Source organism: Charadrius vociferus, unplaced genomic scaffold (genome assembly GCF_000708025.1).
Source record: "Charadrius vociferus isolate BGI_N301 unplaced genomic scaffold, ASM70802v2 scaffold600, whole genome shotgun sequence".
NCBI classification, from domain to species: Eukaryota; Metazoa; Chordata; class Aves; order Charadriiformes; family Charadriidae; genus Charadrius; species Charadrius vociferus.
In genome coordinates, this window is record NW_009646404.1 from 174,275 (window position 1) to 186,224 (window position 11,950).

An 11,950-nucleotide genomic window follows, 5' to 3' on the forward strand; every position below is an offset into this window, starting at 1 on the left:
CTTTTACAATACCTCCGTTTCTTAACACCAGCCATAAAGCCCCCAAGCTCTGGCACCACACCAGTGGCATCTGCGTCCGTCCCCGGCATCGCTCCCACATCGACACCACGATGCCCGCTCCCCGCACAGAAGCAGGCAACTGTTTGCATTTAACTCTGACATCGTGTTAAGCCCATCCCCGCACATGTCACTCGTCCCAGCAGCGACCAGAGGAGCCCAGGGGCTGAATGAGGCAAACATGCTGAACCTCAGCTACAGCCCAGAGCATCGGTACAGAAAATACATGTCACCTCCAAGGGCCACAAAGGAGGTGCCAGCGGATGGGACATGGGAATGGGAAGAGCTGTGCAGTGCAAAGCACAATGTACTGGTGTAAAATCACCCCCGAGCTGGGAGGAAAGGGGCCGGTGCATGGTGTGCATCCCAGGCAAAGCAGTACCTGCCACCTCCATCATCCCCGGAGAGCAGCAGTGAGGGGAGGTGATGGCACGCCTGGCAGGACACGCCTGGTGGGACAGTCAGCTTTGGGATGCAGCAGGATGGAAGGAACAGCAGCCAAAGCATATTTGCAAACAATGTGGGGCCTGAGGGCCCTTGAAAACACCTAATTAGCTCATTAAAGAGACAAATACAAGTCACTAATAAGATATTAGAGGTTAATTAAATGTTTTCCCCATCTTTAATTAAGGGAAAACTCGTTAATTCAGATTAAACTAATTTCTGCAGCCTCCCATGATGGCCCTCTGTGGCTGCAGATCTGAAAATCTATTGAGATTATTGAACTGAAAGATCAGAGTTTGGGGCTTTTGTTTGCTCTGCTTGGGTGAATTCAGGGGAAGGAGGGATTTTCATCCGAAGGGTTAGAAACGCCCGGCTTTATCATCTGGGTGACTCAAAGAACATAAGAAGGTATGTGATACACAACTCCCTCTCCCTAACCCTGGACCTGGCATTTATTCAAAACTACTGCCACTAACTGCTTTTCTTAACGAGGAAATTCCTGCAGACCATCTTCTACCTGCAAAGCTTCCCCCACGCGTGGGGTCTGCTGCTCAGCCAGCCTCATCCACCACCCGACGGCAGCCACTGCCTGCGCCCAGCACCAAAATTTGCTTTAGCACAAACCCACTGGCTGCACGCCCCAGTGGCCAACTGGTTTCCAAAGCTGCTTATTGTGGATGGCAGAGCTGTCGTCCCCACGCACGCACATGCACCCACCTACGCACTCACACGCTCCCACTCGCCACCGAGAACGGTCACAGTTAATATCGATTAGCAAGATTTATATGGAAGAATATTTAATCTGGTCAGGGAGGGGAGAGGGGTCATCTGTGGTTTTATTTCTTAAATATTTCTCTCTACTCCAGAAGGGTCCATTTCTCGCTGGAAAAGGTCTGATATAAATTAGAACGAAGGGAGGAGGTTGCTGGCGGGGCGGCCACGGGCACCCCTGGACCACGGCAGCCACGAGCATCCCTGGACCGCAGTCCTGGCTCTGCACACTACTGGGCAGACCAGGTCCCAGCACGGCGGCGTGCCCTGCGGATGGCTCAGTCCCACCCAAAGTCCTGCCCTGTCATCTGATAAAACTTCATGTTGAAGGGTCTGTAAAACTCCCGCAGGCGCTGGACCACCTGCACATCGATTTTGGGGTGCGGCCGCCCCTTGGATTTCCCCAGGCAGCGGGGCTTGCTGCCACCCTCCGGCTTCTTCAGGCAGGGAAAGCCCTTGGTCTCATTAAAATAGAAATGTTTGTCCGTCACCACCTTCTTGAGACCCAGAAAGTCCTGGACACGACCCATCTCCCCGGCCGGGTCGCTGACGAGCCTCTCCCCGCTGACAAAGAGGAATTTGGAGAGGGGAAAGTACTGAAGCCAGTTGTCCAGGTGCTTGGCGTAGATCCCGATCCTCACTGCACTCCAGCTCGTGTCGATCAGTCCCGTGCTGACGTTTTTGAAGGCCAGGGCCTGGAAGCTGGGGATGGCGGGGTTTTTGGAGAGCGTCTGTGTGTAGTCTGAGATGGCGCGGGTGACGGGGTTGCGCACCACCACAATCAGTTTTGTGTCCCGAGACATGTTGTAGATGCGCCGGGGAGCCTCCTTGGTGACGAAGTAGCTGGGGGTCTTCTCCATCGTGATCTGCCCTTCCAGTGTCCGCGGCATCAGGCTCCTGAGGGGAGAAAGGGACACATTCAGGGCTCAAGGCACAACTGCTCCGACCTGATGCTATGATGGGGACGAGCACGAACAAGCCCCAAAACCTGGCCAGAAATGCCCAGAAGCTTCTCAACCATGACTGCCACTCTCCTTCCCCTCCTGCCAGCCAGGGACACCGCCTTCTCACACCCCACCAGTCACCTCCTAGGACCCCCCTGGTCAGGTCTCTCCTTTCTGTTTGCCTCGTCTCAGCCTCCCCTTCGTCCCCCCTCAGTGTCTGTCCCCGGGAAGGGATTCCTTGTCACTCTGTCCCACCAGCAGCACCATCCAGAGAGCACTTGCAGGCTGTCGGTCCCCCTCAGAGGTTCCCCACAACCCCCTTCCCAACCCTGGAAATCCATCCTGACCCCTTCTCCTCCCTCCAGAGAGTTTCAGTGATGGCAACTGGCATCTCAACATGCGCGGTTTTGGGATGGGGCTGGTTTTCATCCCAGCCTCCAGAGCATTACATATCCTGGAGGTGCCAACTTGACGCGTAGCGCTGCAAAGAGGTAAATCTCATCACATCACGGGGGTGTGCACCCAAGCGGTGGGTGGCTGGGGATGGAGATGCTCACCAAAGCTCTCACCTCTTCTGCCTCCAGGCAGTAAGTGGTTAAGGCCAGAAAAAGACAGTTTCCTTCTTTTTTTTTAAAAAGAGGCAGAAAATCTCTCAGGGCTCAGCCATTGTGCTGTGTAAAATTCACTGCCCTGATTGTTCCCTTGTGCACTTTAATGAGGCATTAATTGCCGGAGAAATTACCCAGGCATGTCACCCTATGAGGAGAGCCAGGGGCTGCAGAATGGGTCCCCCCTGCCACCAGCACAGGCACCTGCCCCAAAGCCCTTCACATCTTCCAGAGCCCTTCATGTTCCCCTTGTTCTTGGGGGTGGACACGTCCCTGCAGGCCACCCTGGTGAAGAGGAAATTTGGTTTCCCCAACAGTGGAGCCCCCCGAGCCGAGACTGCGGGGCCAGCCAGGAGGCAGCTCACGGGTCCCTGCGGGCACAGCGCCAGGGTGGCTCCATGCCACGCAGTGCCACCCCGACCTGCTGCTGCTCCCCATGGTTTCCCTTGCTGGCGGGCAGTGCAGATGTGCCAGGGGACGGGCAGCTCTTGCTGCTGCGTCCCAGCCACGTCCCACCAGCTCACTCCCACAGCATCCCTCACTGACAAGACCCCACGTGGATGCGCGCTCTTCACGGGGCGCATCTGGGACTGAAACGACTTATTTCATCTGTGCTGTCACAAGCCGTGGTCCCCACTCCCTCCATCATGCTCGGGGTGACATGCACGCTTCCCCTCCCCAGGAGTCTCTTGCTGAAAGCCCCTGGGCTGCAAAACTCATCCTGCTCGGAGCACAGCAGCGTTCTGCTCCGGTGCCAGGGGCTCAGCCCTGCTGTCCACCCCACCTGGGCGGCTCTCCTCACACTGGCTCTGTCCCAAGCAGGAGGCCGCTTTCCCGCAGGGAGGGGACGTGAGGCTTTCGGAGGTTTGCTTAATACTTTGGGAAATGACCAAACCACTTCAGTCGTTCTTCTGAAACAAAAAATACATCTGTGTGCACACAGAAATACGTGTAATACATACACAGAATAAGCACTTCCTTTGCTCCCACCTAGGACTTTTCTCAGCAGATGGCAGAGCACTTAACCCAGCAGGCAAGCACTGGTTTACAGTGGGAAACTGAGGCACCAAGCAATGACATGGCTTCTGGAGCAGCTGCTGTCTAGATGCCGACATCCAGCCAGCCAACAAACATCCACCATCCTGACACAAAATCACTTGTATGGGTCAGCAAACACACGGGACCCAACCCAAGCTGCTCCACACCCAGAGGCATCCCCGGAGGAGCTACAGGGATCAGGAAATCTCTTGGAAAAAGTACCAAGACCCAAATATTAACTGTCATAAAGTACATCAACAAGGGATAAAATAAAGCAGAAATATCAAGTCTAACCGAGACATTTCAGTTAACCGAAAGGAGAGAGCTGGCACTGGACAGACTTTTTCCTACAAGGACTTTCCACTTTGCCTGAACTTGGAAGAATTCTGAGTTTTAAAACTCGAGGTTTCCCCCGGGGTGTCCCTGCACCTCTGGGGCTGCTCCACCCCATGTCCCTTGGGGCTGGCTGGAAAAGAGAGGAGCTTCCCCCGCTGTTCCCATACACCTCTCCTCCCTCACCCAGGCAGGGGAAGGTTTTTTTTAACATCGCTTGTCTGAGGCCAAGCTGACCCACGCGAGGGCAGGGAGAGCTCCAAACCCCTGCTCTGGGGATCCCTGCGGGAACACGGGCAAAGCAGGAGGATGAGGATGGACCTTCCTGCCGTGCTGCGGCTGGGTCCCGCAGCGGAGCCGGCTCTTGGCAGCAGCACTTTGGGGCAGGACGGGGTGTTTTGGGGATCCCCATCCTGCTGCACGGGGGCTCGTCCCCCCCCCCCGCAAGAGGGGACAGACCACGCAGCAGCCGGGGCTGTGCTGTGGGGAAACCAGGGCTCTGCCCAGCAGCATATGTTCCTTATGTAATGGGAAAAGTTTTGAGGTTTGATTTTTTTTTTTTTTTGTTTTTTTGTATTCCTTTGGTCAACTTAACCTGGAGGATACCAGTGACAAAATTAATCTTTACACTTCTAGAGTCGATGTGATAGAAATGTCAAGAACAGTTACTTGCACTTTCCTTCTTTCGCTGAAAATAGTAATTTTCCTAATGCTGCCAGCATTTTCAAAGCCACTTCTTGTCCCCACCATCCCTGTCTGGCAGCCCAGACCCTCCTGTTTGGCAGCAGCGCTGCCCAGGCAGGTGGGTGCCCTCCGGGGGGGTACCTGCATCCTCGGGACAGCGATGGGCGCTCTCCCCGAACTTTCCAGCATCTTCCTCCCCACCCCCCAAATAACCGCAGTCACTGGAGGGGCTGACTGCCGGCGTTCCCACTGGGAAGCACCCTCCCAAACCAGGATCAGGCCCTTCCACCCCACACCCCATTCCTTCCCTGCCGCACTTGCCCAGAGCCAAGCCAAAACCAACCGCACATCACCGAATGCCGCTGTCAGCACACCTCCAACCCACTGCTTGGGCTTTCCCCCCGGCAATCCAAGCATGCTTAACTCTAATTACATTCAGAAACCTGCCATAGGGTTTGCCGGGCTGCTTCACGCAGCTTCTCTGGGCGACTTGTTGAGACATTTCTGCAGCGCTTCCCCGGATGCCACCGGGATTACTGCACGGCAAAGCGGCTCCTTCCTCCTGCTGCTCACCTGCCCCAAACCCTCTCTCAGCAAACACGGGCTCAAGACCTAAAACGGTTCCTCTCCTCAATGGGCAATAAACTGTTTATTATCAAACAGCCAACGCTTGGGATGACGTGATCCAAGAGCCTAGAGAGTCCACGTTAAACCAAAACACTCCTTTTCTCAGCCTGTGCTCCCCAAACTGGCACCAAGTTAACTCAAGCTCAGGAATTCATGGTTGTGCTCAGCTTTCGGAAAACCGAAAGGTTTGGGTTTGCTGCAGTTGCCATTGCGATGTTGCCAAGGTCATAAACCAGAGAGGACACCCATGAGCTGCCCCTCAGCAGTGGTGCTCTCCGAGAGCTCTGACGCAGTGACCATGAAGAACGACGTAAGTCTGGATGCCCCAGCAAAGGTTTTGCTAAAACATTTTAATGAAAGCCACTGTCATGTCCCGTCCCCCCCCCTCCTTTTTGCAGAAGGACAGCAAGGGCCAGGCTGAGCCCCATGGTGCCGAGGCCGTCCCTAAGGGGTCTGTGGGGCAGAGGGACCCCCAGGACCCCACTCACCGCATGCAGCCCAGGAGACCCTCACCCAGCAATACCAGCATCTTCCCCACGCTCATCCTGCTGACCAAGGGCTTCTCAGCACACGGGAACCACACCAACGTTAATTAAAGCCAACCACACCATCCTAAGCTTAATTAAAATTTAATTAAAACAGAATTTTTCATAAAAGCCCATGTTGGGGCAGGGATTCCCAACTCTGTTTGCACAGGTACTGCCGGAGCAGCAGCAAGCAGCTCCCGCGCCCGTGGGCTGTGCGATGGGGTGCAGAGACCTTCCCCTGCCAGCGTGGCCGCATACTTGGTCCCCCCTCCGGGGACAGCCATGGGGCAGTGACATCCCATGCACGGCCCCCCAAGGCTGGTCCATCAGAGCCATAGGCTCTGCCGGCCACGCAGACCCTTGGACAGGCTCCAACACAGCTACAGCTTTGGGAATGAAAGATGCACGACTCCCTGCCATGGGCTGGACGCCGCCGACTTGGTTTTAAACCCTCGATCCCGCACTCGGTTAATGCAGAGCCACCGGCCGCTGGGGTCAGGGTGGTGGCAGAGGCGCTGGGTCCCCACGTCATCCTGGGGCCACATCAGGAACAGCAGCCTCCTCTTCCTCAGCAGCTCCATCACTCCCAGCTACTCGCAAGATAATTACGCTATTTCACACTTTCATTAACTCCCTAATACTTTCCCCTATATTACCCCAGTTAATTATTGATAACCCCCATCTCCCTCCAGATCTGGCTTAAACCAGCAAAGAGCAGACCAGGCTTCTGTTATGCTCCACTTTAGTGCAAGCATCTGAAACTTTAATTAAATTTGCAGTTAATTCTTATTGACCTTAAGAAAACGCCTCAGGAATGCTGAGCATTGCCTACAAGTAGGCGACACTGCAATGAGAGAGCACCTCAGCAGCCTTGGAGAGAATTTGTACCTTGAGAGGAGACCGTGTGCCCAGGAGGAGAAATAAAACTCTGTTACCTTTCTAATGAGCTGATAAATTAGATGGTAAAACATCTGCATTTGAGAGGCATCAGAAATGGGACTTCATTTGTAGAAATATTCAACACGTGAAGCTGTTAATGCTGAAAGAAAACAGCAAATTCACGGAGAGGGACGGAAAATACCGCCATCTGCTTCAGAGCCTCCCAGGAGCCATTTCGCTCATGGTTTCACCAAGTCTTCCTTTCCACCCACCCCGGTCACCCATCCCCATCCTCCTCTCACCCTCCAAGCTGTGGTACCCGTGTGCTCGGGGGCTGCGTGATCGCTGCTGTACCACCTCGTGCTCTGCACGGGCGGCCACCCGCGACCCGGGGCTGCCGTTACCGCTCACGGAAGGGATGAGCCCACAAACTCGTGTCTGTAACATCTCCTAATCTCTCTCAGCCCAGGTGCATTTCCAGGAACTGCTGGAACTCTCCGGGATGTTCCCTCTATTACAGTCAATGGGAAATTGCAGATTACGGCTGTGCTCCCCGGGGGCCCTCCTTTAGATTGATTACCTCCTCTGTTGAGGTAGCAAGGTGCAATAACTTACAAGCCCTGATAAAAATGCAGAAAGCTACATTAAATACAGATTAACAGCCATAGCAGGCAGGGAATCAAAGCAGACTTCAAAAAACTGGGCCGACATAACTTTCCAGGGTTAATTGGTTCATGATTCCTTGACTCTGGGATGATTTTGTTGCAGACGAAGAACTCCTCCCTGTACCCAGCCGAGGGCATAAAATAATGGATGCAGCCGTTGGAGGACAACCTCACTGATAAATAAGTCTCCAGCCTGAGAGCATCCCTGCGTTAGCACCCACGGCAGCTTCATGTGCCCACAATTCATCCCCAAAAAAAAAAAAAAAATGCCAGGCAGTATCTTTAGCATGGACAAAGGTCCAAGCTGTGCCAAGAACGTGAGGGGAGACTCCAAAACCCCAGATAAACTGCAGACGCAGGTGATGGGTGCAGTCTGGATCGGGGCTTGCAGGTTCTGTGTTATCACCAAAAGTGGAAAAGGGGGAAAAAGCCCCCCTCTCTGTTATTATTAAAAAAAACCCCACAAATGAGTGCTGACAAAAAAAGCCCCCGACAAAAGCCAGTGAAAGGCAAGGGGATTTCTGCCGGAGGGGATACGGTTGAGGGCTTTCTGCAGGGCCAAAGAAAGTGACTCTTTCAAGGCAATAAGATGGGCGGTGGGGGACAAAACCGGCCGGGACAGCCCAGCTTAGCGCCAGTGACGGCTCTGCTCGCCCACCCCAGCCCAGCCTTGTCTGGGCAGGGGGCACCCAGTGGGGTCCGGCGGCGGTTCCAGGGGACCTCCTCTCTCAAAGGCAGGGTGACAGGCTGCCCGGGACCGGGCTCAATGGGGGACAGAACCTTTTTTGTGTAAATGTAAAACAGTTTGGAACCAGGAGAGGGGGACAAGGCTTGGGACAGATTTATCCTCTCCCAGCAGACACCCGGTACCACCCGGATCTGCATATGAATCGCCCCAACAGGCTTATCTCACCCAGCGGGACAAGGCTGCCTTTGTGGCCGCACAGCAGCTATGAAGTTGTTAAACTGGAACCAGTTATGCAGACTTTAAGATACCGGCCTCTTCCTTCGAGGCAGCTAAAATAGCAGCACCTTTGCTGGGAACCAAGGCGGGAGAAAGCAGCAATGGGGTTGGGATGCCAGCAGGGACACATCCCGCCTTGTGTCCCTGCTCCCGGCTCTGCCAGGGAGACCCCAGCTGCTGGGGGACCTGCTGGACCCCCCATTCCCTAAAGCAGGGTGGGGGACATGCATGGGCAGCCGTACTTACCCCCTACCCCGGTCCTCTCCATCACCTCCTTTTCCCGGAGCAAAGCACTGGGGCATCTGTTGAACCTCAGTGCGAGGCGCGGAAGGCTGAACTCGCCATCAAGCCGCCCGGGAGCAAATTAGGCCATGTTCCTTTTTATTCCTAATTACTCCTTCCCCGCTGCCCCTTCGGAGGAGGCAGCGGGTCCTGCCAGCACCTCCCCAGCAGGCAGAACCCCCCGGGCGCTTTCCATCCCAGGCTTGCCTCCATTATTTTTGATTCTTTCACCGATTCAAAAACGTGCAAATGAGGCCACGGCTTCCCAATCAGGCCTGGCCAGGAGCTAATTGGCTTTAAGCAGGGAAACCTGAATATGCTAATGATGGCAGTAACGAGCCTGTGATGCGCCTGGAAGGGGAGCCAAGCCCTCAGCTCAACGATCGGCTGACTCTGAGACACATCAATTAACAACAAGGAAGATAATTTATTAATGCTCCTTCGCACCCCCCCTGCCCTTTGCTCCTAATTATAGTTTGATACATGAAACATGGTGGAGGTTTGCCGGGTCCTGCTCCCAGCTGGAGCGTCCCTGCACAGTCCCAAGCATCCCCTCCAGCTCCCAAACAGCCTCTCGTGGGGCCAACAGCCCACGACCACGACTGGAGCGTCACCAGCCAACGCAAAAGGACCCCAGAGCTCTCCCAACCACTAGACCACAGGGTCCCTGGGCTGGGATTCAGCCGGGTCAGGCTGCAGAAGAGGCTCAGAGGCAGAGGGCGATGCGATGGGCAGGGTGCTGCCGCCGGCCAGGGCTGCTCCCCGCGGGGTCTGAGCCCCCGCAGACCCTTCCTGAGGGACTCCCTCTCCGGCTGCAGAGCCCAGCAGCTTCGTCCTGGGAAGGGGACGGGCTGCAATGGGAGGGAGGCAGCAATGGGGCTTGTTGGGGGGCTCTGGGAAGGGCCAGGAGCCGGGGGAGTTTTGAGTTTGGCTTTCTGACCTGTTTAGCATCAAGATCTGGGGGATGCGGAGCAGGGAAAGGGGAGAAGCCCATTAGCATTTCTAATGGAGTGGCTGCTTTCACAAGTCATCTGACACCCAGTTATTAACCCTGGTAAGAACCGGGGCCATTTCGGAATCCGTGGCTGCTTTGTCCATCTATCCAAACTTCTGTGCGCCCCAAGTCCCGAACCCTGGCAAGAAGGCAAGAAAAAGGCCATTCCCCCACCAACAGCATGGCTGCAGCCCCCTGCTCCCACGCAGACCCCGACCCGCTCCTCTCCACCGCCCAGCATTTGCATCGCCACCGCGCTCGTGTTTATGGCTGGGGGTTGCAATTACGGGCAGCTCAAGGCCCTGAAGGTTTTTTTCTTTGCATGGTTATTCCAGAGGGGTCGTTAAGGCCAAAGGGCTCCCGGTGAATGCACATAACGGCATATGATTATGAAGAGCAGAAATCAGAGTTAATAAGGGCAGAGCTCCTTTCCTGCTCGGGAGCGACGGCGCCGGAGGAAGAGGCTGCTTGGCCTCTGGTACCATCCAGGGGATTCGGAGACAGTCCCTCCTCACCCTCCTCCGCTGTGGGGCTATGATCAACCCCAAAAATGCAGAGCAGCTGAACTCCCCATTGACATCTGCCAAGGACCCACCACAGGCAGCACCGCTCAGGTCCCCCCGTGCTCTTGCCAAAGGCAGTGCCCCTTGGCCAAGGCACAAAGCCACAGCCACCCCGGGACTCCTGCTCGCTCTTGGAGTCATCACCCACGGCAGCAGCAGTCAGCATCGCGCACCCCACAGTCCCGGGGGCCATTTGCTCCCTCCAGAGCTCATCCAGAGACAGAACAACAGCAGGACGGTGCCACCTGCAGCCCTCAACTGCAGGAGGGGGACCTGAAGCAAAACCAACCCCGTGTCCCCAGGAGCAGTATTTCGCTTGCAACGAGCAAAGATGTATTTTGAACAACCATTAGCGAAAAAGCAGCTGAACTCGCCGCTTGGGTTAAAAAAGGTGAGAAACAGAATAGCTATGTGAATCCCCCAAAATCCTACTTTCAGACACGTGCCCAGCCTCGGTGGGATGCCGGACTGGGGCCGTGTAAGGCGAGGGCTGGGCTGCAGCAGGCACGCACGGCCCTCTCCATCCCTCTGGAATGAAGTGCATCTGCACGGCAGCAATTAGAAATCCTCTTCTTGCCACTCGCTCCCCCGTGTCCCTTTGATTCCCGCCTCCCGGCGGCCCCGGGGGCGCAGGGACAGCCTGTGGCAGGTGTCTTGCCTGTGACCCGGGTCAATCGAGGGCTCTGATCTCCAAATGACCCTTCCCAGCAGTGAATATGTACCCGCGCTCAAACAGCTTGCAGATGAAGGAGCAACAGACTGGAGATGATTTATTCAGGAATTAAAGCTTCAGTACCCCTTTTAAAGGCTGCGCCTCGGCACTGTCAGCCTTCATTGCACACAATTAAAGGGGTTAGCTGCCCCGGCCCGCCACCGCCCTCCTCCCTTCCAGGGGAATGAAATCAAACAAAACAAAACCCTCCCCATGCCCCCGCCAAGCCCCGGGTCCGGTCCCTCCAGTGTATGGTTGGGGGCACTGCAGAAGGACTTGCAAACTCGGAGCACGAGTGGCCCTGAGCTCCAGCCTGGGAAGCTGCTCCGGCTCCGTTCTCTGCCAGGGACCAGCTCGGCTCTGCCCGGGATGCTCTGCAGATGCTCAAGGTTTTGTCCCCGCTCACAGGATGGGATGCTCGGGGTCGGGGTCTCTGCTCGGCTCGTGGTGGAGGTAGCCCCGGTGCCATCCGTGCAAAGCCTGTCCCTACAGCTGGGGAATGGTGAGATGCTCCTGGAGCCCTGGACCGGGGAGGGAGGCAGGGGCTGCCTGGGAGCAAGGCATGGGGCTTCCCGGGAACAAACCTCTCCTCTTTATGCCTCCAGAGCAAGACCCAGCCCCCGAATCAAGACCCGACCCCCCTCCGCCAGCTCAGCACCTTCAGGCTCCGAGCAGGGAAGGCGCCGGTCAAGTGTAAGCTCATGCCAGCATAATTCAAACACAGCCTTGAATTTCCCTCTCACACCTGAGAGGGGAGATAAGGATAAAATTTGGCATCATCCGGATTATTTTTTTTTTCCCTTCCGAGTTGTGAGAACTGATGGGGTGGTTTGGCTGCGGGTGCGGGTTGCGGGGGGG

The 11,950-nt window shown here is 55.7% G+C and overlaps 1 protein-coding gene across 1 annotated transcript; it reads right to left on the bottom strand.

Annotated features, from left to right (window-relative positions):
- Nucleotides 1-1,550: 1,550 nt before the first annotated feature.
- HS3ST6 (heparan sulfate (glucosamine) 3-O-sulfotransferase 6) lies at nt 1,551-6,050 on the bottom strand. Its single transcript, XM_009894891.1, has 2 exons — nt 5,995-6,050; nt 1,551-2,169 (listed from the first exon to the last, which is right to left on the bottom strand). The coding sequence occupies exons 1-2, from the start codon at nt 6,048-6,050 to the stop codon at nt 1,551-1,553; spliced, it is 675 nt and encodes a 224-aa protein (XP_009893193.1).
- Nucleotides 6,051-11,950: the final 5,900 nt, after the last annotated feature.

Excerpts from the sequence above, each read along its gene's own strand:
- HS3ST6 (XM_009894891.1), bottom strand. The coding sequence starts at position 6,050 with ATGAGCGTGGGGAAGATGCTGGTATTGCTGGGTGAGGGTCTCCTGGGC. Across the intron at positions 2,170-5,994 it reads GGTCTCCTGGGCTGCATGCG|GAGCCTGATGCCGCGGACAC; the intron begins GTGAGTGGGGTC and ends TTCTCCCCTCAG.